The 26,962-nt window shown below is 41.7% G+C and overlaps 3 protein-coding genes across 4 annotated transcripts in view; all 3 read right to left on the bottom strand.

The window, feature by feature from the left end:
• Nucleotides 1-2,993, bottom strand: part of rab11fip3 (RAB11 family interacting protein 3 (class II)) — a 29,634-nt gene extending 26,641 nt beyond the window's left edge. The window contains exon 1 of the mRNA XM_047376898.1: nucleotides 1,145-2,993. Coding sequence (XP_047232854.1) covers nucleotides 1,145-2,719 — 1,575 coding nt within the window. The 5' untranslated portion in view covers nucleotides 2,720-2,993. The remainder of the gene's footprint in view (nucleotides 1-1,144) is intronic.
• Nucleotides 2,994-6,258: 3,265 nt separating this feature from the next.
• decr2 (2,4-dienoyl CoA reductase 2, peroxisomal) lies at nucleotides 6,259-12,917 on the bottom strand. 2 transcript variants are annotated; one of them, XM_047376229.1, is made up of 10 exons: nucleotides 12,701-12,917; nucleotides 11,797-11,895; nucleotides 11,612-11,680; nucleotides 11,240-11,291; nucleotides 11,019-11,154; nucleotides 9,664-9,788; nucleotides 7,243-7,336; nucleotides 7,060-7,164; nucleotides 6,719-6,972; nucleotides 6,259-6,583 (listed from the first exon to the last, which is right to left on the bottom strand). In XM_047376229.1, the coding sequence occupies exons 2-9, from the start codon at nucleotides 11,892-11,894 to the stop codon at nucleotides 6,752-6,754; spliced, it is 900 nt and encodes a 299-aa protein (XP_047232185.1). In that variant the 5' UTR covers nucleotide 11,895; nucleotides 12,701-12,917; the 3' UTR covers nucleotides 6,259-6,583; nucleotides 6,719-6,751. The 2 variants fall into 2 exon arrangements, with proteins under 2 accessions (XP_047232185.1, XP_047232184.1); XM_047376228.1 differs by having other exon boundaries at nucleotides 6,784-6,972.
• A 4,817-nt stretch (nucleotides 12,918-17,734) lies between these two features.
• On the bottom strand, nucleotides 17,735-23,481 carry LOC124875196 (retinol dehydrogenase 13-like). Its single transcript, XM_047377186.1, has 7 exons — nucleotides 23,259-23,481; nucleotides 21,904-22,022; nucleotides 21,674-21,829; nucleotides 21,480-21,584; nucleotides 20,166-20,378; nucleotides 19,937-20,038; nucleotides 17,735-18,388 (listed from the first exon to the last, which is right to left on the bottom strand). Exons 1-7 carry the CDS (start codon nucleotides 23,321-23,323, stop codon nucleotides 18,066-18,068), a joined length of 1,083 nt encoding a protein of 360 aa, XP_047233142.1. The 5' UTR covers nucleotides 23,324-23,481; the 3' UTR covers nucleotides 17,735-18,065.
• Nucleotides 23,482-26,962: the final 3,481 nt, after the last annotated feature.

Genomic DNA, 26,962 nt, shown 5'->3' with positions numbered 1-26,962 from the left:
GCTGTGAGAGAGAGCAGCACTTTCAGATGATAACAGGAAGGCTGAAACGTTGATTTCAGAGACTGCCATTTTCTTAATTCTAACCATCATTATTATTAAGATGCTAAAGCTAGCTTCAGACGCTGACTCCAAAACAGTTCATTTCACATATTAAAGATCTGTTTTACAATGATTGTTCTCACACCGCAGTTTGATCTGACCCATGCTTATAAATAATCAACCAATCACTACAGAAAGGCTTAAAAAATATTCTGAATCCTGTTCATATATCTGATTAAATTATGGTTCGAGAAGGGAAACTAGAGCCGGGTAAAATCAGCCAAGTCAGGTAAAAACACAAATATAAAAAGGGTATTAAAATGTTCTTACAACAAACAAAACAACTTTAAATTAAGTTTCATCATTGATTACATAAAGCTGTGCCGAATAATACGAACACTGAGCTGGACCTCCTGATTAATGCAGTTACAGCCGATAGGAAATGAAACTAAAATCAGGTGACCTTTCCATAAGCACCTAAATTAAATGCATATTTTACAGATGTATTTTCATAACGGCCAAAGATCTGTAGCAATAAAAATGTATTTGATCTGATAAAGAGGGGAAGAAACTGAACAGCAAAAGGTTGAAGTAGAATACTAGTCACACCACAAGAGATTAACCCAAACCACAGGATATGTAAATGAACATGAGTCTTTGTCATTGGACATACTGGGAAGTTTCCAGCCAGACTGAATTAATGACAAACAATATGCTTGGCAGATTTATCTGAAATGTAACCCAGATCTAAGCTCTTAAATCCCCACCAGAAAGACAAATGCCCTGCTAATCCTGGCATAGATTCACCAAATATGCTGCATTAATATCATTCCAAACAAAAACAATTGCTACCAAGAAGCTAAATTGGACAAGAAATACTTGAAATATATATTTGATTGTATAAAACCTGAAATACAGACAGCAACTGATGGTGAATTTTAAGTGATTGAATTAAACAGGCTTCTTGCAGCAGGGCCTTTAGACTCACTCAGGAAATCAATAATAAATGGAGCCGTGGATCATTTTACACGGAGTTTCAACCATCATGCACGGCTATGAAGAGGCGCCTGGAAAGAAAAACGGCGCAAACACAAGCCCCTCTCACCTGATCTGCTCCATAGGCGGCCGCAAACTCCATAAACTCCTCAATACGGACAAAGCCGTCTCCATCTTGGTCTAAAGCGTCGAACACAGCTTTCAGCGAAGATGCATCTTCTTGTCTCGTATTTACAGCTGAGACCACTGGCAGAGAGTCATTCCCCACCATCTCAGAGTGGGAGATCATCTCCACAGCCTGCTCACTAGTCCATCCAGCTTCCGGAGAAGAAATGTTTATGTCCTGAACTGACAAATCAAAAGAAGCCACCTGATGAAGATGATCTGAATCCTCAGGCTGGTCCATCAGCCTCTCCTCTGCTCGTAAACAAGGAATGTTTCCTCCCTTTATAGTCTCCTGCTGTTCTACGTCCCAGGAGTCATCATGAACATCTTCAACAGTCAAGCAGAGATCCAAAGCCATTTCCTCCTGGTACGACTGTGTTTTAGCAACATGACTATTTTGGTCTTCCATCAAATCCACAGACATGTTTTCCACAGAGTTGCACTCACTGGTGAGATCATTGTGAATGCAGGCATCTTCATCCACAGGCAGTGTCAGAAAAGATGGTTCATCTGTTGGACCCAGAGCAAGTAACTCATTTTCCCTTTGCTCCTTCAAAGGAATATGCCTGATTACGGTAGCTTCTGCCTCCGACACGTCAGCCGATACATTATTTGGTAAATCAGTGCAGACAGCAGGGTCAAGACTGGCAGGGCACAAGCTGCTGTCAAAATCTGGCACCTCTAAATCCAACAAAGGCACAGTTCCTCCTAAACCCTGTGGTGGTTCGCTGATGTGATCAGGTGAATGGCAATTCTCAGATAAACCTTGCTCAGCAATGCTCCTTGTTATAGGCAGAGCAGTCACTTGATCAGGGAATAAACCTTTGTCTCTGGTTTCAGGTGACAAAGTCTCCCTGCTCTGTGAGGGAGGGAGACCTGCCTGCTCCTCTCGAGGCGGCTCCTCTGTAACAATCTGGGCTTTTAACTCACTTGAGGAATCCTGGGTGAGACCAGAAAGTTCATCTGAGAGGTCGACTAGCAAAAACAGTTCTTCATTGGATTCAGAATTCCTCCGGGAGATATTAAGAGGAGAGGATGGCACACTGAGGCTTATTAGGTCACCCTGAACGCTGAGGGCATTTGAGTTCTCAACAAGGGAATCTGGTTCTAAAGTCAACTCCTTACTGGCTGAGGTTTTCCCCATTACATCAGCCAAAGCTGGAGAAAAGAGCCATGACAAAGTGTTGTCACTGATGTCATCAAGTCCTTCAAAATTTTCCTTGAAAGTCAATCCTTGGAAATAAGCATTAGCTTGAGAAATGCTAGACTGTTCTCCTTCATACTGCAAATCCTCACAAGAAAAAGCTGAGACCTGTATGAGGTCCTCCAGCGCCACTGGCTTTTGCACACACTTTTGGAGAGTTTCATCCTGATCCCCTTTCCTGAAGTCCAAACCTGCCTGTCCAGTCTTGTTTGGACTGAGCTCACCTCTACTGTTGGTCTGAAATCCCAGAGGAAATGGCTGCTCTGGCTCCCACTGAGTGTGCCCCAAAGGGCCAGACACGACTGTAGGCTCCATGTCCACTGCCTAGAAACTTTTATCTGACTGCAGTGGTTAGGAAACAGCTTTTCAATTTCACTGCCATGCTTCTAATATAAGGAACTTTAAATATCTGGTGAATTTAAAAGGATAAACGTCATATTTCCCTATAACATGAGTTATGTCCAACAAAAACAAACCAGTAAACAGTAACAGCAGACAAGTAGGATCAGCGGGAAAAACCCCCAAACCTCTGCAGTGTTACCTTAAAACAGAAGACATGTTCAGTGACATCATGTTGAAGTCAGAGGCTTTTGACTCACAATGTGCTTTTCTGTCATGGCAGGTTCGCTGCGGGTCACATCCAACATCAGCATCCCTCACTACGGCCTGCTGGCTGCTAAACCGCCGACATGAAGCCTTCAGACCTGAAACCAACGTCTGTGTGTGAAATTAGCGTCAGCGGCGGGTGTTTGTCAACATTAGCTTTTCTTTTTCAGACAATATCCAACCAAGCTAGCGCGACGTGGCGACTGAAAGAGCGCTACTCGAAGCCGAAATGAGCTCCAGCTGCTGGGTCTAAATCTCATCAATAAGCGGGAAGACACATGTAGGTTCCCACCGTGTTGGGTCAACTGGATTTATGCTGGGCAACTGGTTCTAACTCCTCCTTCGAGCATCTACCTTCTCTACGGCCATTGGTCGGGCAGCTGCTAGCCGACTAGCTACAGAAATTAGCCCCCTAGCCAGCTAACACGATAAACATTTCAGCCTTTTTAAACCTAATTAACGAAACAGAAATTCTGGTTGTGTTCTTTCTGAAGCAGGTTGGTCACACGACTTATATTCCAACGTCATGTCTTCATTTCCTCTCCTTTTTTCCTCCCCTCACGGCGTCAGTCCACCTGTGTCAGCCGAGGCAGGCCAGGAGAGGAGTGACGAGTCGAAACCGTTATTTCCTCCCCAGATTCCAGCGTCGTCCTCCGTATCAGCGGCCCCTCGTTCCGAGGCAAAACCCGTTGGTTCAAACGAGACCAAGTAGCTCCATCATGCGAGGTTCGGTCCACCGATGTTGGTCTCTCACACACACCGAAAGCTCTCGCATCAGCATCAGGGCTGCCCCCATCCTCCGCCTCCTCCAGCCGCATACACTCATCGCTGACGTGTGACGCAAGCGTACAAAATACCCCGCAGTGCGAGCGGCTCCGCAGCAGCTTTGCACTGGGACTTTTTCACATTCCGTTTTTGTGCTTAAAAACCAGGCTTCTCAATCTATAAATAGGAAGCCACATGTTTACATACACTGTATGAAGAGAGGTCCTCAGTGATACCAACTGCAGGTCCGGCATGTTGGTATCACTGAGAAGGTTCTGGGTTCGACTCCCGGCCTGGGGTAGTGTGCCTTCAATCAATTTCCAAAAGTCCAGATGATGTTGTCATGGCGTTGGATGGTTCTGTTAGGGTGGTTTATACCGTTAGAGTTAATCAGAGACTCACAAGAAGAGAATTGTGGACTTCTTTAGGTCCTACTTCCAGATGCTTGAAGGTCCCACGTTCATCTATTCCAACAATTATATGCAAGTTTAATCAGTATGGGAACGTTAGGCCATCCTGTTCAGGAAGGAGATGGGTTCTGTGTCCCAGTGAGGAACAGATATGGTGGGAAATGTGTGAGTCAATCCCAGAATAAAAGCCGAACACCTTGTGAAGATGCTGGTTGAAGCTGGTAACTGAGTGTCATTATCCAGTATGAAACGAGTCCTGTACCAACATGAACTGAGAGGCCACTCAGCAAGGAAGAAGCCATCACTCCATAAGCAATATAAAAAGCCAGTTTAGAGTTTTGGAAAAGCAAGTAAAAACAATTCTGGCATTTAGTGAATCATTTGAGTAACCAACTGATCATAAACTGAAATGTTTAGTTTCATTTCATGTCAAACAGTGAGAAAAATGAAATCCATGTGTCTTTTTGTACAGTGTATGTAAACATCTGGCTTCAAATATAAGAGGTAATCCGACTAACAGGAAAGTCTGGAGCAGGCTTTGACTTTTTTCCAGCTGGATTTCGACACGTCTGTTTGTATGTGTCACAACTCGGCAGCATTTAAAGCTACTAGCCTGAGTTTTCTGTGAATTCTGCCGATTTCATTCCAGTTATAGTTTTTTCCCTACATAGCGACATGTTATGGTCTGTTTTGCTTTTCTAGTTGTAAACAGGTATTTAATTTAGATAAAATCTACCCTCGTCAAAACAAACCAACATTCACACATGCCTCTGGTGACATCACATCGGTCAGCTGATCAGAGGGGATATAGAGCAATACAAAGTTTTCAAATAACAATATAAATGAAAGAAATTCCATTATAGCATTAGTGTCATCATTTATCTACATAATTCATGGAAATCCTTTAACAAAAAATAAACGTTTAAGTACAAAATGATTTGTGAAAGAAATTATAACTGACCCGGAGCCCTTCTGAGGTCATGTGTATTTTTCTAGTTGTTTTTACATCTTTAATCAGATTCATCTTTAAAAGTTGTATACTTGTATTCTGTATGGCTGATGCAAAACTTCTGAGCTGTATGTGAGAACATTGCATGGATTTCAGGAATATGTGGGAACAATAAAAGACATGGAGGTGGTCTGTAGATGACCAGGGCAAACTCAATCATCAAAGATCTTCAACAATCATTTTGAACCTGTTTGCTATAAAAAAAAACCCCAGAAGGTCTAGTCAATGCATTTCGTTGAAAACGCTTTTCTCATGTTCTGATAATATAGAAGATGCAGAACTGCTGCAAAAAAAATCACAACTGGATAGTATCTTTAGGGAAATAATGCCTCGACCTTTAGGTGACCTTTTAGAGATCACAGTGATCACAGTTTAAGGTTGGATAGTAAAGCCCTTAACTATCAACAAAAAGTCATTATTGTTATATCTGAAATACACTAGTTAATAAAATACTTCTGATAAAAAAATAAAACAAACTTTTTATTGGATGTACTTTTTACAGCATTCGGGCACCCCCTTCTGGTTGCCAACAGTACTGCACCCTTATAGTATTAAAACCGAAGCTTCTCAACTTTAGCTTTTCTGTTTAATAAAAGTAATATTTTTGAAGCTCTGTTCACAGGCTTCAAGCTTGAACAAAAGCTGAACGTAAATAGTAATTTCTTTTATATCCCATCTTACTTTAATAAAGATTTCCCCTGATTTAATTCTGTAGCTTGATTTTTTAAGTCCATAAATCAACAAAACAAAGCAGCAGAATAAAAGTAAGTCAAAAGCTAAATTTAAGTATATATAAATTAAACAGGATGTAACCAAAAAACAATGATTTACTAATACAAATAAGTACAAATGTTAAACACTGTTGTCATGTGCTTAAGTTAAAAAATGTCTAGTTTCCATCAACTGCTAAATAAGTACCATTTAAATTAAATTCAAGCTTTAAATGATGTCATGTATACCTATGATGGTTTTTATTTACCATCCTTAACTTCAGAAACAGGATTTGCAATAAGTTTCAGTTATGATCCAACAATCTGAGAAGAATAAGGATGAAGAAAGTTGTGTTAAGTTACAACTGATTAGAAAGGCTTTTATTGATGAATAAATGCAGACAGTTGAAGTGATAAACATGGCCGCAAGGGAGATGTTTGACAATACTGACCACTGGAATGGTTCAAATATTTATTCACATTTAGATCAATTGTTTCAGCACTTAAAAACCATATGGATACTATTTATTTGTGTTCTACTAGAATCCCAGCAACACACACATAAGGCACCAGTGTGCCTAATAAACCTCCAACACTGTCCATAAACTGCATCATTACATCAGAAAGGTCTTGATTTCTCTTGATCACTTGTCCTTTCTCTTGTCAGGTGACCAGTAACCTGCAGGAATACGATACACATAATTACTACATATTCACCTTTCTGTTTATATGTAAAACAGACTAAATCAGACACAGCATTATCAGTCAGTCTGTTCCTCCTTGAGGATCTCAAGCTGTACCTCCTCCTACACACCTGGGTCAGGAGGAGGACAGGAGAGCCCCCTGCTCAGAGCTTAGCGGATTTAGAGGAGGCTATACCCAACAGCGCAGAGACGTCATTGGATGAGGTCAACCACGCCCCGCCATCCGCCACCAGGATGGCCCCGGTCATGTAGGAAGATGCTCGACTGGCCAGGAAAAGAGTGCAGTGGGCTATCTCTGTCTTGTTGCCAGCTCGCTGCAAAGGAATGGACTGAAAAGCACCTGCAGCCTCGGCACCAGAACCACCTAGGTATTTAATAAAAAATGAAAAGCCACTCATTGCATGCCAAGTTATACTCTAAGAGAATGTATCTAATGGTGTTAAATGTTTACCAAGTCTGCGAAAACCCTCAGTACCAGAGACTGGTCCTGGGGCCACAGCATTGACCCTTACTCCACTGGGCCCCCACTCTACAGCCAGGTGCTTTGTCATGGCATCTAAAACACAAGAGAAGTGAAACATCCAGACATCTATTATTTATGTTCAATTCAGTACAGAAAATGGTAAAAACTCACCATTTGCTGCTTTAGCAGAGCCAGCATGCACCTGAAGGGCCTGTCCTCGGTACGCAAGCGTGGCAGAGATGTTGACTATGTTACCTCCATGATCCTACCCACAAAAACAATGGCATTCGTTAACATCAGCTCCAGAACTTCAAAGTGGATCTTTCAAGCCTATTCTACAGGCGTCGAGCTCTTTACTGCCCTCCTTTGGTGAGGAGTGAGCAGTACAGGGAGTCTACCTTGTTGAAAGTTCACTGGCCTCTAGCAGCAACTTTGCTAAAGTTGTCAATGGAGAAACACACAAACCAGAAAACAAACAATATATATATATATATATAACAGTGAAACAAAAATTTCTGAAATCAACCAAAAATACAACTAACAAAAGCAGAAAAAACAGTATTTAAAAGAATGTTTTACAGTATTTACAACTGAAAACTGCACTATACAAACTATTTTGTTTATGAGATGTTATTTGTCATTTAGAAAATACTGCAATTCTTGCATTTGAATATTATATATGTTTTAATGTGTTGTGGATGTAAAATTAAGGGGAACTTTGATGAACCAGAATTTTGTGGCAGATTTTTGATCATTTTTGTAAAGCTCTGACCTGCAGACGCTGATTTTAGCCAATTCAGCATACCAATCATTTTTTTCTAGTTAAACCCGCAGTGAACGTCATAAAGTATTTATATCTGGAACCAGATACACACTGCCGCACTGTGAGTGAGCAATTGCTGTAAAACAGGGTTTTACAAATAATTAAAAACCTCCTGGAGAATGTAGCTCCTTACCTTAACTTTAAAATTTCCAAAAGGCTGCCAACATTTTCAAATCCACCACAAACGGATAAAACAGAGCAGCTTTGCTGTACTCTGTCTAGCCTTTGGATTAAAGTCCACAAGGCTGCGGGTCCTGATGGCATCCTTGGACGTGTTCTCAGAGCGTGTTCTGGGGAGCTGGCAGGATTGCTGACGGACATATTCAATGTGTCCTTGGCCTGTACTGTGGTACCAACGTGCTTCAAAACTACCTCCATCGTCCCGATACCTAAAAACTCTAACCCATAAAGACTCAATGACTACCGTCCAGTAGCCCTCACCCCCATCATCACAAAATGCTTCGAGCGGCTGGTCCTAGCACACCTCAAAGGCTGTGTGACGAGTCCCTTCATCTACTCCCTCCTCACCCACGACTGCAAACCTGTCGATGGTTTCAATACCATCATTAAGTTTGCAGATGACACCACGGTGATCGGCCTCATCAAAGATAACGATGAGACTTCCTATAGGGAGGAGGTGGATTGTCTGGCTGAATGGTGCGACACCAATAACCTGCTGCTTAACGTTGAGAAGACTACGGAGCTCATTGTGGATTCAGGAGGAACGCTGACCCACATCCACCCATCCATATTAAAGGGATGGCGGTGGAGCGTGTGAACAGCCTCAAGTTCCTGGGTATCCACATCTCTGAGGATCTCACCTGGACGACCAGCTGCTCCAAGCTGGTCAAGAAGGCTCACCAGCGGCTCTTCTTTCTGAGGACTCTGAGGAGGAACCACTTCTCCTTAGATATTCTGGTGAACTTCTACCGCTGCACCATCGAGAGCATCCTGGCCAACTGTATCCAAAGTCTGGTACGGGACTTGCTCTGCCTCAGACCGGAAAGCGCTGTAGAGGGTGTTGAAAGGCACCCAACACATCACTGGAGCACCACTTCCTGCTATAGAGGACATCTACACGAAGCGGTGTCTAAAAAGGGCTGGGAAAATCATCAAGCATTCCGGTCCCCCAGCACACAGACTCTTCATCCTCCTGCTCTCTGGGAGGCGCTACAGGGGCCTCCGGACTAAGACCACCAGGTACCAGAACAGCTTTTTCCCCACAGCTGTCACATTCCTGAACTCTGCCTCCTGACACACACACTAATAACACATGGACTTAAACACCACTTACCAGCACTTTCATCTGTCAACCCACTAATGTATATATTGTATAGATAATCTACTTCTGTTTATAGTCTGTACATTCATAACCTGTACATACTTATACTTACAGTTATAGCATGTTCATGGATGGATGCAAACTGCATTTTGATGCTTTGTACTTGCGACATGTGCAATGACAATAAAGTTGAATTCTATTCTATTCTACGGCATGCCGTAGAATCAATTTAAACACCTCACTGCTACTGAAAATAGCAAACAAAGTGTAATTGTTAGCACTAACATATGTTGTTTTCACTGATCAGAATGAGATCGGATGTTTTAGTTTCCGACAGGTTGATTCCAGAAACCAGACGATTTCTCTGAGCATGTTTGTGAAATGTAAACCAATTTTGGTTCTGAATTGCAGTAAGTATTAAAAATATCTCTGTTTTCATGCACATGATGTGTGAAGCATTTAAAGGAAGGCAGATGAAGTCGCATACCTTGAACCACTTGTCATAAACCACCTTGCTAGTGTTGAACGTCCCCATGGTGTCTATCTCCAGAACGGTTTTGAAAGCATTGAAGGAGAGTGCAGAAGCAGGACAGAGGAAGTTTCCAGCAGCATCTGTGTAAATAACAATTTTTACATTGAGCACAAATAATTATTATGTATTTGAAAAATAAAAGTGGCAGAAGAATAGTAATTACTCCTTTGCAAAAGTTTCATTTTACTTTAAAAGTAGTCATGAACAAGTGAATTCATTTTTACTGTGCTCTTCACACTTACTGGCACCCCTGATAATGATGTGTGATTTGAGTACATTATTTCAGTGGGAAACATCCCACAGTTAGAAATGTTTTACTAAATCACAACCTGAACAATTGGCATGCTTAATAATTGCTAAACCATAAACATAACTACAGCAGTTACAAGTTGATCTGAGTGGTTGTGAAGTTTGGAATACTGAACCATGACTTCCTGTCTCCTTGATTTATAAACACACTATATTGCAAAAAGTATTGGGTCCCACCCCCAGTTCAATGAGTTTAGGTGTTCCAATCACTTCCATGGCTGCAGGTGTGGCCTTCACAAAGTCCTGACCTCAACTTTCTTGAACACATTTATGATGAATTAGAGCGGAGGCTACAATTCTGTTTTTTCTCATTTAAGAAAACATTCAAACCTTCTCATATCAGCAGATTAAAAAGTCTAAAACAACTGGAACTGTGAAAAACAAGGGTGGATTTTATGAGGACATGAAGGTGAGGAAGCTAAAAGAAAATGTCCAAACTCACTGTTAGAGAACTACAGGACAACAACTATTAGATTCTATCTTCATGCCTGCCAGCTGCTTGGATTCACATCCCAGAAAAGACTTTTCTGTCCCACCATCACAAATGGTTACAAGGACTTCATCAGGACTTCTGTCTCAGGTTTGGCATAAAGCAAAAATGAATATGTGGGAAAGTCCCCATTTCTGTTTAGCCTGAGAGGGTTAAGCAAAGTATTAAGGGATGACTGTTGCTGTGGCACCTGTGATTTTTGACGTTGGTTATTATTCAAGTAAAAGGTTTTTCCCCATTTTTTTGTGAGATTCTTATACAGCCGATGTATGGAGGTGTGTGGATTTTGTTCAATAGGTAAAGTAACTGCCTTTAGAGCTAATAAAGGTGTAATGACAGAAGATAGAGCTAGAGTGTGAGAAACGTTGCTAATGAAACCTTTCAGATGTGACCTTTGCTCTCATTTCTCAGAGAACTGTTTGGTGCTCCCTGCACTGTGTTAAGATTATCTCAGTTTTTGGGAATTCAGGAGGATCTGTCCCAGAAACGCGATGCAGAATAAGTCACATACTGTTGATAAGGATGTCTAGGCGGCCGAACTCTTTGAGCGTCTCATCCACAGCCGCTACGATGCTCTCTGGCTGCCTCACGTCGATACGCAGAGGGAGGCAGCGCCGTCCTGACACAGCTGACAGCTTTACCGCTGCCTAGAAAGACATTTTTTATGTTTTTGACACAAAGCTTTGGCACATAGATAATACTGAAGCAGAACTGTGCAAATAATAGCAAAACCTCTTTCAGTTTGTCCAAGTTCCTGCTGGCAATCACTGTGTCACAGCCATGTCTGTGAGAAGAAAGAAAATAACAAATTATTGCACTACGTAGAAACATTGAAGCAACAAGTGAGAGAACATGATGTGCTGCGTGGGCTGCATGGTGGCACCGTTAGCTGCACTGTTGCCTTGCAGCAAGAAGGTCACGGGTTTAAATCCTGATCTCGGATCTTTCTGCATGGAATTTGCATGTTGTCCCTGTGCATGCATGGGTTCTCGCCCACCCCCTCACCCAATGACTGCTGCAGATAGCCCCCACCACCACCACTAGAGATGGGCATTAGCGCCCCCTTTCTGCATATCATCAGTCAACAGACAGGCAATCCATCACCTCATGAAGATCTCAGCAATCCGAAGTCCAATTCCAGATCCGCCTCCTGTGATGAAAGTAACTTGATCTCTGAAACAAAAGAACATCCCATCCCCTTTAGGCAGTATAACCAAAATCCAGAGTCTATCTGAGTAAAGCAATGAAATCCCAAATATAGATAAAAACTGCACATTTTTGACCCTTACTTTAGTAAATCTGGACTGTAGACGTGTGTGTATGAAGTCAAGCAGTCATCTGAGCCGACATCTTCAGGCAGCTCTTGTCTTTTTCTGAGCTCTGCCATGCTGATGAAAACAAAGGGAAGGAATCACATTCATCTCAGTAGATGCTAAATCCAGTAGATGCTGCGGCTTTCCAAAGTATTCACATTCCTCTAAACTTTTTTTGCGTTACAGCCACAAACTTTAATGTTTTAGAGTGCAAAATTGTGAAGTGGAAGGAAAATGATATATGGTTTGCATAATCTCCATGGTGAACCACAGTGGTGGCAGTATTATACTTGGGGGGTGCTTTTCTTCAGCAGGAACAGGGAAGCTGGTCAGAGATGTTTAGAAGATGGATTGAGCTAAATCCAGGACATTCCTAGAGGAAAACCTTCTGGAGGCTGCAATGAGAGTGAGGAGGTTCATCTTCCAGCCAGAGCTACAGTAGAACGGTTCAGATCAGGGATCTCCAAGTCCAGTCCTCAGAGCTACTGCCCTGCAACTTAGAGACATTATTGGTCTAACACACCTGCATCAAATGGCTGAATTCCCTCATCAGCAGTGCTTCAGAGGTCTGGTGACGAGCCATTCTTTTGATTCTGGTGTGTTGGAGAAAGAAAGCATCTAAAAGATGCAGGATGGTAGCTCTCCAGGACTGGAGCTGTGGTACAAGTTCAGGGGGTATGAATACTTTTCCACAGTACTGGAATGTGTTTTTGCTGTGTTCAGGTTTCCAGTATATTGGTGTTTCCAGTAAGCCAGTTTGAGATTGAAAGAAGCAAACTGGGAAGAAAACACTGCTGCCGCTTAGAGGTTTAAAATTAGTTTCTATTGTAGATTTTTACATAAAAATGAAACTTAATTAGACAAGGAGAATCTAACTCACACGGTTCACTTGGGTCCAGTTAAAGTCGCTGCGGTCGGTTTAGTTGTTGACGGAAATAATCTGATTTTGGGTTTTCAGCTCCTAAAAGAAATTCTGTTCAGCTTCGGTGAAGAGGAACAGAACTAAAACCCAAAGAACCCGATCCGAGTTTCAGCAGGTCAGCTCTCTGGCTCTGCAGGAGCTCCTGCACAACATGGACCTTGGATGTTGAATGTTGTCGAACGTCATTCCATTGATGCATTGTGGGTAATTGAGTCTTTTCTTGCAAAATGTCTCACAACGAGAGATTGGTAACAAAGAGTAACACATGCAACAAATAAAATGCAGCAATAAAACACCAAATATCTGCAACTAGAACTCGTTAGTATGAGCTATAAAATAAGGTGGTAACAACCCAGCAGAGATTTATTCATTAAAAGCAACTGGTGGGAAGATGTGGGATCATTCAGGTCCATCTCAGTGAATTAGAATAAACTTGATGTTTATTTCAGTAATTTAGTTTGCAAACTGAAGCCACACTATGGCTAATAGCTTATCAAAACAAAAACATCAGTTTCTCAGAAATTAAGACCTATAAAAAGGATTTTCCTCAGTAATATGAGCCTGCCGAAAGTACTGTATATCCATGAACTGTACAGTATATGGTCTCAGTACTTGGTCTGGACTCCTTTAACATGAATTATTGCATCAAGGTAATCAGCCTGTGGTTCTGCTGATGTGTTCAGGAAGCCCAGGTTCTGTGCACAGACGAGCTGCCATCGTCGAGCTGTGCATGTTGATGGTTCTGGTGTCTCTCATCTTCCTCTTGACAGCATCTCATAGATATTCTATGAAGTCAGACCAGGTTGCTGGTGATAGCATGGTCATTAAAACTGGTATTGGTACCTTTAGTAGTGTGGTACACTCAAAAGCTGGCAAATTATCACTGGAAACTTCACACTGAACCATTAGGCAGTTTGGATGTGACAGTTGTGGTTCATATCCTGGATCCATCTGTGTGTGGTTGCTCTTGAAGCTCTGACTCCAGCTGTAGTCCTTGGGAATCCCCCAAAACTCTTGAATGCGCTTTGCTTCTCAAACCTCTCAAAAATGCAGCAATCTGTGCACCACATCTTTTTCCTTCCACTTAACTTTCCATTAATATGCTTTGATGCATAATTCCAGGAACAAGCAGCTAAGTAGAAAGCCAAAGATGAAGATGAATTTTATTTGTCAGAATCAAAGTGATTCTGAAATCAAAATCAACCAGACAATGCAAATTTCCTTTTTGTCAGTTAAATTATGCAGCATAAATGTCAATTTAAAGATTTGGAAATTATTTATCATGTTCTTGTCTTTTAAAAATCCCCAAAACCTAATATTTGAACAGGGAGCTGGACACGGTTGAGATCCTCTGTACCTACAATACATCTGTCTGGTGAGGGAACATCACGTCTTCTGCTGAGGTTTGTAGGGAAACATTAACATGACACAAAGCAGTCGGTCAGTAATTTTTTATACCGCTCCTTCCATAGAAGGTCGCGATGGAAGCTGGTGCCTATCTCCAGCAGTCTATGGGGGGGGGGGGGTTCACCCTGAACAGGTCGCCAGTCCATCGCAGGGCAACACACAAACAACCAAACACACACTCATTCATACACCTAAGGGCAATTTAGAGAGACCAATTAACAGGTTAATACTGCTTATTGCTAAAAAGATTTGGGAATACAAAAGATTTTGAAGATCAGATGCTACATCGCAACAACGGGTCGACAGAAGGAAGTAAACTTGGAGACAGCGTCCTTCATCTCCATTAACAATCAGCTTCTATAACAGCACCAGAGACGGTCTTCACCGGTAAACTAACACCGGACCAAACGATCCAGGGTGTACAGTTGCAGGGTCGATGCTCATCAGTCTGCATTAGTGCAGAGCAACTCCTATTGATCTGTGCTTTGGGAGTTACCCCTGGAAAAAACATCTCTATGCAATGGATATCTCCAATAATTTGTTCTGGGATGTGCACGTCTAAGAGGATCAGGGATAGAAGATGAGTACTTCTCTAACTGGATTTGGTTTTTGAATTTCCTCCAGAGCGGAACTACTCATCAGCTTGTGCACTTTAAGGCTCTCTCCTTCTCAGTCATCCTTCCTCTTGTCTTCTGTGCCTCCTGGTTCCCATGATGGACTACCAGGAGCCAAACATCAGCAGTTACATGATCAAGAACCCAATTAAAAAAATCATAAACTAGTGAAAAACATATATTTTACTTGTAAAACAAATCTGCTACAGTTAAGGTTTTCATGTTTCATTTATTTTCAACCATGAGCGTATAAATGTTTGGCAGACAGGTGGCGCTATAGGTCTACATTATTTTACAGAATCTGGACAGATTTTGCTTTGCAAACAGATGTAGGACCCCACGAGTCTCTAAAAACAAAGTAGTGAGACCAAATTCACTGTCTTAAAGCTTTTCCACGGCAACATTTGTATTTCTACAAATAATCTAAACAGAATATTGATGACTGAACTAGAACAATAAAAAAAGTTTGAAACAAAACTATAATCAATAAATGTTAACGCTGTGAAATACAGGTCCTTCTCAAAATATTAGCATATTGTGATAAAGTTAATTATTTTCCATAATGTCATGATGAAAATTTAACATTCATATATTTTAGATTCATTGCACACTAACTGAAATATTTCAGGTCTTTTATTGTCTTAATACGGATGATTTTGGCATACAGCTCATGAAAACCCAAAATTCCTATCTCACAAAATTAGCATATCATTAAAAGGGTCTCTAAACGAGCTATGAACCTAATCATCTGAATCAACGAGTTAACTCTAAACACCTGCAAAAGATTCCTGAGGCCTTTAAAACTCCCAGCCTGGTTCATCACTCAAAACCCCAATCATGGGTAAGACTGCCGACCTGACTGCTGTCCAGAAGGCCACTATTGACACCCTCAAGCAAGAGGGTAAGACACAGAAAGACATTTCTGAACAAATAGGCTGTTCCCAGAGTGCTGTATCAAGGCACCTCAGTGGGAAGTCTGTGGGAAGGAAAAAGTGTGGCAGAAAACGCTGCACAACGAGAAGAGGTGACCGGACCCTGAGGAAGATTGTGGAGAAGGGCCGATTCCAGACCTTGGGGGACCTGCGGAAGCAGTGGACTGAGTCTGGAGTAGAAACATCCAGAGCCACCGTGCACAGGCGTGTGCAGGAAATGGGCTACAGGTGCCGCATTCCCCAGGTCAAGCCACTTTTGAACCAGAAACAGCGGCAGAAGCGCCTGACCTGGGCTACAGAGAAGCAGCACTGGACTGTTGCTCAGTGGTCCAAAGTACTTTTTTCGGATGAAAGCAAATTCTGCATGTCATTCAGAAATCAAGGTGCCAGAGTCTGGAGGAAGACTGGGGAGAAGGAAATGCCAAAATGCCAGAAGTCCAGTGTCAAGTACCCACAGTCAGTGATGGTCTGGGGTGCCGTGTCAGCTGCTGGTGTTGGTCCACTGTGTTTTATCAAGGGCAGGGTCAATGCAGCTAGCTATCAGGAGATTTTGGAGCACTTCATGCTTCCATCTGCTGAAAAGCTTTATGGAGATGAAGATTTTATTTTTCAGCACGACCTGGCACCTGCTCACAGTGCCAAAACCACTGGTAAATGGTTTACTGACCATGGTATCACTGTGCTCAATTGGCCTGCCAACTCTCCTGACCTGAACCCCATAGAGAATCTGTGGGATATTGTGAAGAGAACGTTGAGAGACTCAAGACCCAACACTCTGGATGAGCTAAAGGCCGCTATCGAAGCATCCTGGGCCTCCATAAGACCTCAGCAGTGCCACAGGCTGATTGCCTCCATGCCACGCCGCATTGAAGCAGTCATTTCTGCAAAAGGATTCCCGACCAAGTATTGAGTGCATAACTGTACATGATTATTTGAAGGTTGACGTTTTTTGTATTAAAAACACTTTTCTTTTATTGGTCGGATGAAATATGCTAATTTTGTGAGATAGGAATTTTGGGTTTTCATGAGCTGTATGCCAAAATCATCCGTATTAAGACAATAAAAGACCTGAAATATTTCAGTTAGTGTGCAATGAATCTAAAATATATGAATGTTAAATTTTCATCATGACATTATGGAAAATAATGAACTTTATCACAATATGCTAATTTTTTTAGAAGGACCTGTATGATTCAGTAGAGCCAGCTACCTGCAGAGATGAAGTAATTTTGTTAGATAAAGTCCACCTGTGTGTGCAATTAAAGCAGCATTAGAAAGGAAAAATCATCAAAGTCAAAGAAAGCCTTGGAAAAGTACAGATTTGGGTTGGATAGTAAAAAAACACATGACAAGCATCTCAACACCCTTTGCAGAAAATGGCATTCTTCATGAAGGTGTCAATGTGGTCAGAAGTTCCCTCAAACAGAACCATATGAAGCCATCCTCTCCATGAAAGAGGAGATGGCAAAAATTCATCAGAAAAAGGCTCTCAGATCCAGTCAGACTAAAACGTTAAGGCTGAACCTGAGACACCACACCAGCCCAGAGCACAATATGGTGGCAGCATCATGCTGTGGCGTGTAATCAAAGACTGGGTGTGGGACATCTGTCAAAATTAAGAGAATGATAGTAACGCTGAGCGATTTATACCAGAGCTGCACTCAGTAAAGTCACACATTCGTACACAGATCTTTAGGCAACTTGGGGCTCAGTGCCTTGCACAGGAGCACATCGACATGTGGCAGGAGGAAGCTTGAATCAAACCAACAACCTTCAGCAACTACTCTTCCCACTCACAGTAGTTGCCCACTGTCGCCCAAACACATGGTAAATAGAGGGTACCCCCCGTTTAAATCCTTGCTTTAAATATTCTATTTATATTTTGATTTGTTAGGGGTGTACTTAGTTTGTGACAAACTGTTCCACTTTTGGCTTGTAGTGTAGGTTAGACTGAAAGCATTTTAGAGCCTGGTTAAGATAGAAAGTGTAATTCCTGCCATATAAGGTTATCTGATGGAAGTAATTTCATGAATGCGTCATTAGCAGAGTGAACTTTTACCGGCTTCATGACTTTATCCTTTACTGGTCAACTTTCTGCTACAAGGCAAACAAGAGACAATTCAGTGTATTGATTTAAATCCCTGAGAGTTCTGCTGCAATCAACGGTGTATTGTGTTCGTTTTTTCATAAGTTCAGACGACTAAATATTTCATACGTTCAAGCTCAATGTTCTCCTCAGAGACAAACAAATGTTCCTACCCAGGAACAAAGACATAATAAGAAATGGCTGCTATTATAAAGACGTCCACATTTATATCCTCACACATATAAGTGTTTGTAGCAGTTGGGAACAGGTCCTGATCAATTATTCTAAGCTCCAACAGTCCTGATGCCATGTTCTGGGTTTTGTCCCAGTGTCTGTGCTGGATCTGTCAGTCCAGCTTTGCTTTCAGTGTCTGCTGATGGCTTTGCCAGGCTCGGTTGTCCTCCTTCCTCCAGACCCACCAGTCTGCTGCTGACCTCCCACAACTGACAAGCTGCCTCGTCATCGAGGGCCTGGGGTGCCGGTTCCTTTTCAGTCATCACATCATAGTACTGCCCCGTCACCCCGTCCATCTCCTCGGCCACGGCCAGAAAGACGCTGGGCTGGGCGCCCAGCTTAGGACTCTTCACCAGCATGGAGAAGAAGGGACCTGTGAAGGAGGAGAAGGTTTATAGTAGCTTCCAATAGTATCCATACACCTCTAGCTTGTTCAGTTTGTCACCTTCTAACCACAAATGTCAGCAGTTTTTATAAGGATTTCAGATGGTAGTTCTGTAGAAACTGGTGAGAAGTGGAAAAAGTGGAAGGAAAATCTTTTGAGGTTTTCATATTGTTTTACGAGTAAACTGAAAAGTGTGGCATGCTTTTTTATTCATCCCTCTTTACTCAGATACACATACATAAAATGCAGTGCAACAATAGCCTGACGATCACAAAGCAGAGACCCATGGTAACTCCGGAGGAGCTGCAGAGATTCAATTCAATTCAGTTCAATTCAGTTTATTTATATAGCGCCAATTCACAACACATGTCGTCTCAAGGCTCTTCACAACAGTCAGGTTCATACATTCCAATTAATCCTAACAATTGAACAGTGCAGTCGGAGTTAGCTTTTTATTCAAATTGGATAAAACGTTTTTCTATCTAAGGAAACCCAGCAGATTGCATCCAGTCAGTGACTTGAGATCCACAGCTGAGGTAAGGCAATTCATTGACAGCTATTAGTGGCAAAAATGTGGTCTTTAATGAAGAGTGTCAAGAAGAAAGTCCCTTTTGCAGTTTGCTGCAGCCATGTAGCTGGCGCTGCAAACATGTGGAAGAAGAGCTCTGTTCTGATGAGACCAAAACTTAAGTTTTAGATCTACATAAGAAACACTATGTGAAATTTAAACATTCGCACTGCATATCACCATTTCTATGGTGAAGCACAGTGGTGGCAGCACCATGCTGTGGGGATGCTTTTCTCCAGTAGGGACAGGGAAGCTGGTCAGAGTTGATGGGAAGATGGATGGAGCTAAATCCAAGACAATCCTGGAAGAAACTGTTAGAGGCTGCAGAAGACCCGAGACTGGGTGGAGGTTCACCTTCCAGTCTGCTCTAAACATACAGTCAGAGATACAATGCATGGTTTAGATCAAAGCATATACATGTTTTAAAATGGCCTAGTCAAAGCTCAGAGCTAAATTCATTTGAGAACCTGTGGCAAGACCCTATCTAATTTGACTGACTGAGCTATTTTGCAAAGAATAATGTGCAAAAGATTTCAGTCTCTAGATGTGCAAAGCAAAGTAGAGACACACCCCAAAAGACTTGCAGCTGTAACTGCAGCAGAAAATGAAAGGTACCCCACATTTTCAGATCTGATAGAGTGATTTACAAGATTTCTAAATGCATTTGGTTGCACTGAATTTTATTTAGAGGTCTCTGAAAACTAATGCACGGCACACTTGCAGATTTTCTTCTCTAAAAATTCAAAAACCACGTAACATTTTTTAATAGCGGTGGCAAGTTTTTGACGTTTTCCCAACAGAACAGGAAATGTAGTTTTTAGCACATATGCCTTCGCAATCCCAAACATTATCAGAAAATATCTGTCAAACCTTCATATCAGAGTCTGTACAGCTTGAGGCAGCTGTTATATATGCATACGGGGAGCATTTACCAACTTGTCTAAATAAACGGTTCAGTAACAACTCACTGAGCACAGAGCTGGAGAACTGTGACTGGTGCAGACCGGTGTGTCTCCCCAGCTCCGTGGCTACGACTCCGGGGTGTACAGCATTTACCGTCACTCCAGTGCCTGTTACAGATGCACATGTACAAACCACTGTTTAAAACAATGCATTCAACTGCTGATCACAAGCAGGGAGGCAGGCCGAGCTCCCTCCCACACATGCTCACTTATAGGCAGCAGCTAGCGGACCCGCCTTTTAACCGCCTCGCGAGCTCCCTGGTGAACAGAACATTGGCGAGCTTGCTCTGACAGTACGCCTGCTTCGTGTCGAACTTCTTCCTATCCCAGTTCAGATCCTCGAAGTCGATCTTTCCAACGATGTGGGCGAGTGAGGCCAGGTTGATTACTCTGCTGGGGGCTGACTCTTTCAGCTTCTCCAGCAGGAGGTTTGTCAACAAGAAGTGGCCTGCAGCAAGTCAAAAACTTGGAATAAGTTTACAGTTTGAAACTAAATGGAAGGTATTTTTCTCTGTTACAGCTAACAAAGATTACAGTGTCCTGCAAAAGTATTCACACCATATACACACATTTCAATTAGTTTTATAGGGATTTGATGTAACAGACCAACAGAATATGGCGCATACATATGATTTTTCTTTTTACAAACTAATCTGAAAAGTGTGGCATGCATTCAGTTTACTTCACAATGATATCCCTAAATGAAATCCAGTACAACTAACTGCCTTCAGAAGCCACCTACACAGCTGTTGGAGAAAGCCTGAGAGGTTTGAACACACCACCCCAACAGTGAAGCATGCTGTGGGGACGCTCTTCTCTGGCAGGGATAGAACTCTGACCAGCTTCTGGTCAGAGTTGATGGAAGGATGGATGGAGCTAAGTCCAGGACAATCCTGGAGGAAAACCTGTTAGAGGCTGCAGAAGACCTGAGGCTGGGGTGGAGGTTCACCTTCCAGCAGGAGAACCACCCTGAACATACAGCCAGAGATACACTAAAACTGGAGTTGGACCTTTTCTGTTGTTTTCTATTCAAATAAAAGGAGGTTAAATCCCCTGAGGTCAGGAATCCAAATTCCTAAATTATTATGGCTAATTTGCTTTGTATTTATCTTACATTTCCTCTGAGTACCACTAAATGTAGCTGAAGGACCACCAGTAGTACTTGTACCACAGGTTGAGAACCTTAGGTTTAGATCTAAGCATATTTATGTTATAGAATGGCCCAGTCAAAGTTCAGACCTAAATACAATTGAGAATCAGCTGCAATAATAGAGAAAAACTCCAGTTTCTAATGTGCATATCCCCAAAAAGCTGTAGTGAAAGGCGATTCTGGTTAGGGGAGGCCGAGTACAAATGCACGCCACACTTTTCAGATATGTATCTGCATAAAATGTTTGAAAAACAATTTCTCTTTTTCTTACCACTTCAGAACTACCTGGTGTCACATAAAATACCCTGAGCTCTGTGATTTCATTGTGAAAATGTTGAGGGGGGATGAAAACCTTTGCCAAAGGCTACATGTGGACATTTCATCAGTCAGCCTAAGTACCTAAATGATTAACCCCAAACTGCATGTCAAAGCCGTCCTCCGTCTTCCAGCCTGGACACCTCATGACCCCTGCGTTGTTTATCAGTACGTCCACACGCTTCTCCTCTACAATAAAAAAGATAACTGAGAATTTGTTGCAAAGTTTGCCTTATTATTATGAACACGGAGAAAACTCTGTCGTGTGTCTCCAGCACCTTGATTGATTCTCTCTGCAAACTCTCGGATAGACTTCATGGAGGCCAGGTCCAGATGACAAGCATAAACATGAGGGTTCAGGGTTGTTCCTCGTATCTCTTTCGCCGCCGTTTCGCACTTCTCCATGTCGCGGCACCCCATAATGATTCGACCCCCTGAAGATGCAGAACACAACGTGTCAGTGAGGTTAGGAAAAAGCCACAAGAAGAAGAACTGGGAGACTCCAGACCTCTAGTGGCCAGTTCTCGGGCCGTCTCCTTCCCGATGCCTGTGTTAGCTCCTGTTACCACTACGGTCTTCCCTTTGATCGTAGCTTTACTGGGACACCGGCCTCCAGTCACATGGTTCCTGTAAAAGGAATTATAATTTATCTTCTCTACCCAAGAACAAATGGTTTTCTAATTGTTTTACAAATTAATAGCTGAAAAGTGTGGAGTGCTTCCCTATTCAACCCCTTACACTCTAAAATAAAATCCAGTCAACCAGTTGACTTTACTTGTCACTCATGAGGCCCATGGTAACTCTGGAGGAGCTGCAGAGATTCACAACTGGGGCAGGAAAATCATTTGACAGGAAAACTATTAGCGGTGTCATTAACAAATCTGGCGAAACTATAAGAAATCATTCTAGCAGTTTTACCCCGACCTCTCAATCCCAGCAGTGATATATGGTGGTGGCAGCATCATGCTGTGGGGTGGCTTTTTTCCAGCACTCATAGTGAAGCTGGTCAGAGTTGATGTGAAGATGGATGGAGCTAAATCAAGGATAATCCTGGAGGAAAACCTGTTAGAGGCTGAACAAGACCTGAGACTGGGGTGGAGGTTCACCTTCCGGCAGGATAACCACCCTGAACATACAGCTGGAGATACAATGGATGGTTTATATCAAATGATATGCATGTGTTAGAATGGCCTAGTTAAAGTCAATACATACATTGTAATGTTAATTAGTGGCCCACCTGACTGAACTGGAGCTATTTTGGAAAAAAGGGCAAACAAATGTAACTCTATCTGTGCAAAACTGTTAAGAGCCATACTCCAAAGAGCTGTAGTTGTCCCAATGAAAAACACTGAGGTTTGTGGCTGTAAATAACAAAAATAACTGAAGTTAATCACTGTGGTTCTCTGGAGTCCCAAAGCCTTAGATATTGCTCTGATTTCTGTTCCTCGTCTGTTCTTTGATTCCTTTCAAGTGGGAAATGATGCGTTGCTTTTAGAGCAGGTTCTAATAAAATGACTTATTGATTCTAACGGACTGGCAGAGATCAGGCTGACACTTTTCGCAGGGTCGTAGCTTTGAGATGTTTTCATGCTGTTAATCTTTGGTGTTCTGAATTATAATGTTTTCCATGGCAAAGCTGTGGCGATCTCTGATTGGAGGATATGGGGCTGATGTTGAAAGGAGAGAGAACCCGCTCGTTTCTGCACCGGAACCTCTAGTACTGCTAGAACTCAGAGAAAAAGAGCCTATAGGAGATAAAATGTGATTTTTTTATTTTTATATTCCTCAGACTGTCAGCTGAGCGGGCGGATAAAGTCCCAAACATTCCTGGCAGTTCCAGTCACATCACCAGGAGTTACTCACTTGATTAAAACAGCGCATCCGGCCACGGTTCCGAACACAGAAACCGGTAGAATATATCTGCTCATCGCTGCTGATGAAAACACTGAAAACCCAAACCCAGTAAAGATAGTTTTAACGCTGGGTCCGCATCTGTCAACAGCACCTCAAGACAAGGTTACAGCCGCATCATTTTCGCGTCATCAGCGAGCCTCAACAGTAGCATTCTGGGAAACGTAGTACCGTGGAACCTGAAAACCGATGCTCTCCCTCGCTGCTGTTGTGAGTTTTAGAGTCAAGATTTTATTGAAACGCCCGGATGTAATGAGACAGAAAATCACTCTGTAAGTATTTAGAAACTGGGAGGTTTTTGTTTTAGTTTCATTAATATGTTTCTATTGGAAAAAAGCCAGGAGCCAAACAATGGTGATAAGATTGAGGGTTTGATCGTATCTGAACGTCGCTGGTTGTTTAAAGTGACATTAAAATAGCAGATACACTTAAGATATGCAATAAGAAAAACAATAAGAAAACATGATAGGCTGTTCAGTAAAGTGAAAAATGCACAATGTAAGAATAAAACGGTACAGTTATGAAAAATATGCTGTGATTCTAAAAAATGTTTAACTGAGTCAGATCATTTAAAGCATGTACAAACTATGCTCTACACAGTTCTGCAGAAAACTGCTAATTATAGCAGGGATGTACTGAGTTTATTGGAAACAGTGATGGTTAGAAAGTCTAACAACTGCTGGGCAGAAGGACCTGAGATGTCACTGAAGGAGCTCTCCAGCTTTGTAACAGCTTCATGCATGGAGTGGGCGATACTTGTTATATGAGTTTTTCTGCCTTGCACCACCTGCACTGGGTACATCATGGCACAGAGCTGTCCTTTCTGTTTCCTCCCAGCTGTTGGTGGCCGGCTGCAGGTCTTCAGGAGCACCCCCTGCACTCCAAAAAGATCTCAGTCTCCCGAGCAGGTAGACTCTGCTCTGACCCTTCCTGTAAAGAACATCAGTGTTGTGGCTCCAGTCCAGTTTATTGTTAAGGTGAACACCAGGGTACTTAAAAGAGTCCACTCTCAGTGGGAGTTTTGGTTCTTGATATAAAGTACTTTGCAAAAGTATTCATACTCACTGAACCTTTTCACATTTTGCCACCTTGCAGCCACAAACCTCAATGTATTTTATTTGGATTTGGTTATATTTTTACAAACACAAATCTGAGAATTGTGGCATTCACTTATTTTCAGCCTCGCTGACTCACCACCTTTCACTGCAATTACAGCTGTGTGGAGTCGAATCAAGGCAGCTCAAATCTTAGAAAAGAGAGTTGAACTAAAAATCATTATATTGCCATGTTCTCTGTTGCATTTAGGTCTGGACTTTGACTGGGACATTACAAGAATATGCTTGGATCTGAACCATTCAATTGTCACTCTGGCTGAATGTTCGGAAGGTGAACCATAGTCTCAAGTTTGATCCTTATCCCTGCTATAGATACATGTCCCACAGCATGATGCTGCCACTACCTCCAGGATTTTCTTTGTATACTCTTTTTATTGTTTCGGCTCATACTTATAAGGATATTATGAGTATTAGCCTAAATTCTTTCACTGTTTCTTGTATTTTTGAAATCAAAACTTTTATAAAATCTTGAAACTGGGATTTTTCTCTATGCCTCCTATTTGCTAGGTAATATTTTCTATTCATGGCTTGAATTGCGGCTATATTCTGTATCACTATAACTCAATGTTCACTTCTCAAACATCTAACAGACATGTTACTGAGCTGAACAGCACAGAAGTGCATTTTACCAATAAAGAGAATGTCATTTATTGCAGTAGATCAGTCTGGCAATGAAAGATCTGATGGATTTCCATAACAGTGAGCTTCAGAGATTCAAGAAGCCATTTTCTTGTTGGCGTGTTCACTTGTCTTTCCCGTTTTGAAGAGTAACTAATAGAAATGCCATGTCATTTTCTTTTTACCTGAAGGAATCAAGAAGTCATCATTAAAAGTTCTCAGAGACTCTGATAAACCAACAATTGTAGCGTTTGCATTTAATAATTGCTTCATTTGTTTTAGAGAAATTGTTAGGGTGGTCAATATGTTTGGCACCACTGATTTTTGTAAAAATAATTATTTTAATACAGATTTTTTTCCTATTGAATATGTGCACACAAACTGAGATTATGCTCCTGCAATAAAAGCAGAAATAAACTAAAACCCTAAGCAGTTTTATCCTGCATAAAAAAGGCCTTTGCAAACCCTTTCCATCTTAATAGTTTCTGGTGCAACTAGGACACAGACTAACAGAACTTGGAGATAAATGTGAGAATGCAGCGGAAACAAGGGCATCCTTTATATGCCAGAGGCGGAGGAAGTTGGTGGCATGCAAAAGTAAAAACAGGGACAAGAGTCCGCTGTCTGCAAAAAAATGGGAAAGGAAAGAAGAAAGTAAACATGCACTCTCTGCCGCTCATATAGGTGTGTGTTTCTGACCCTTTGTGCCAGTTAAAGCACAGAGCTCTGCCTTCAGAATGATTTATGACTCTCCTGTTTTCGTTCGATAACCTGAAAGAAACTGTTCTGCCATCATCGCATGATGGTCCACACCATGTAAGACCTGAAGGCAGCGATATGATATCTGCTCATATTTCTCATGAGGACAGAAACACCAGGTCAGATCATTTGGTTTCAGGAACTGAGCAATCACATTCCTCCTGTTGTGATTTTTTTCCTTCATCCTGACCTTGGACTTGACCTGGATCTCTTCGGTTGCTTGCTTGGTCTGGGTGAAGAGTCAAAGGAAAAATGTGATTGCTTTACTTCGCCATCAGGGTTTCTTGTATGACAGAGATTGAAGGAAGGTTATCAGAACTTGACTGGAATAAATTAATTTACATATTTCCTTTGAGAGGAATGTTCTACCTGTCCTTGTGTTTAATTCACTGCTAAAAAATAAAATAATCAATCTCCATTTGTTCTGGTTATTCTATAATATCATCGTGAAGAGATTGAATATCAACCAAAAATAAAATAAAAAATACTATGCATCAAAGTCAAAAAGGTATTTAAACATAATTGAATGAAGTGAGTGTTTGATCCCCAACAAAACATGTCTTAGGTAGTGGACGAATCTTTGTTGGCTTGCTCTGGTGGTTGATGGGCAGGTTTGAAAACATGTCGGACGTAATCAGTCAGATGTTCTTTGTAATCAGATGTAACTCCAACTGTGTTTTGTTTTTAGGCTCCTCAGCTCTGGAATAAACTGCCTGAAAACCTGAGATGTGTAGAAACTGTGGTTGCCTTTTAATTAGGACTGAAAATATTATTGCATTCTTTCCATAATGGTCAAAGATTACTTTATCAGTTCATTTTTCTGTCGTGTTTTAGCATTTTATTCTCTGTATTTCTTTTCCATTATTTTCCTGTAAAGCTTTTTTAATTACATGTGCATTAATGTCACTGTACAAATAAACCCACCCTCGGGTGTTTGTGGTTGGTTTCCCTAACCAACCCTAACCTTGAGTTTATATTCTAAGGATCATTTTTGGGTTGTGTATTATTGTTGTTAAGGTCTTGCCGTATACAGTTTATTCATTTGTTTTGAGTTTCTTATTTCATGTGTTCTGCTCTTAGTGCATTTCGGTTTAGACTCTCTTTGCCTTTGGGTTGTGGCTCTCTCTAAGTTATTTAGTCTCCTTCCCTCAGTTTCCTGGATCA

This window comes from Girardinichthys multiradiatus, chromosome 10, assembly GCF_021462225.1.
Source record: "Girardinichthys multiradiatus isolate DD_20200921_A chromosome 10, DD_fGirMul_XY1, whole genome shotgun sequence".
NCBI lineage: Eukaryota > Metazoa > Chordata > Actinopteri > Cyprinodontiformes > Goodeidae > Girardinichthys > Girardinichthys multiradiatus.
The sequence above is the reverse complement of the archived record's forward strand: the minus strand, read 5'-3'. Positions and strand labels throughout refer to the sequence as shown.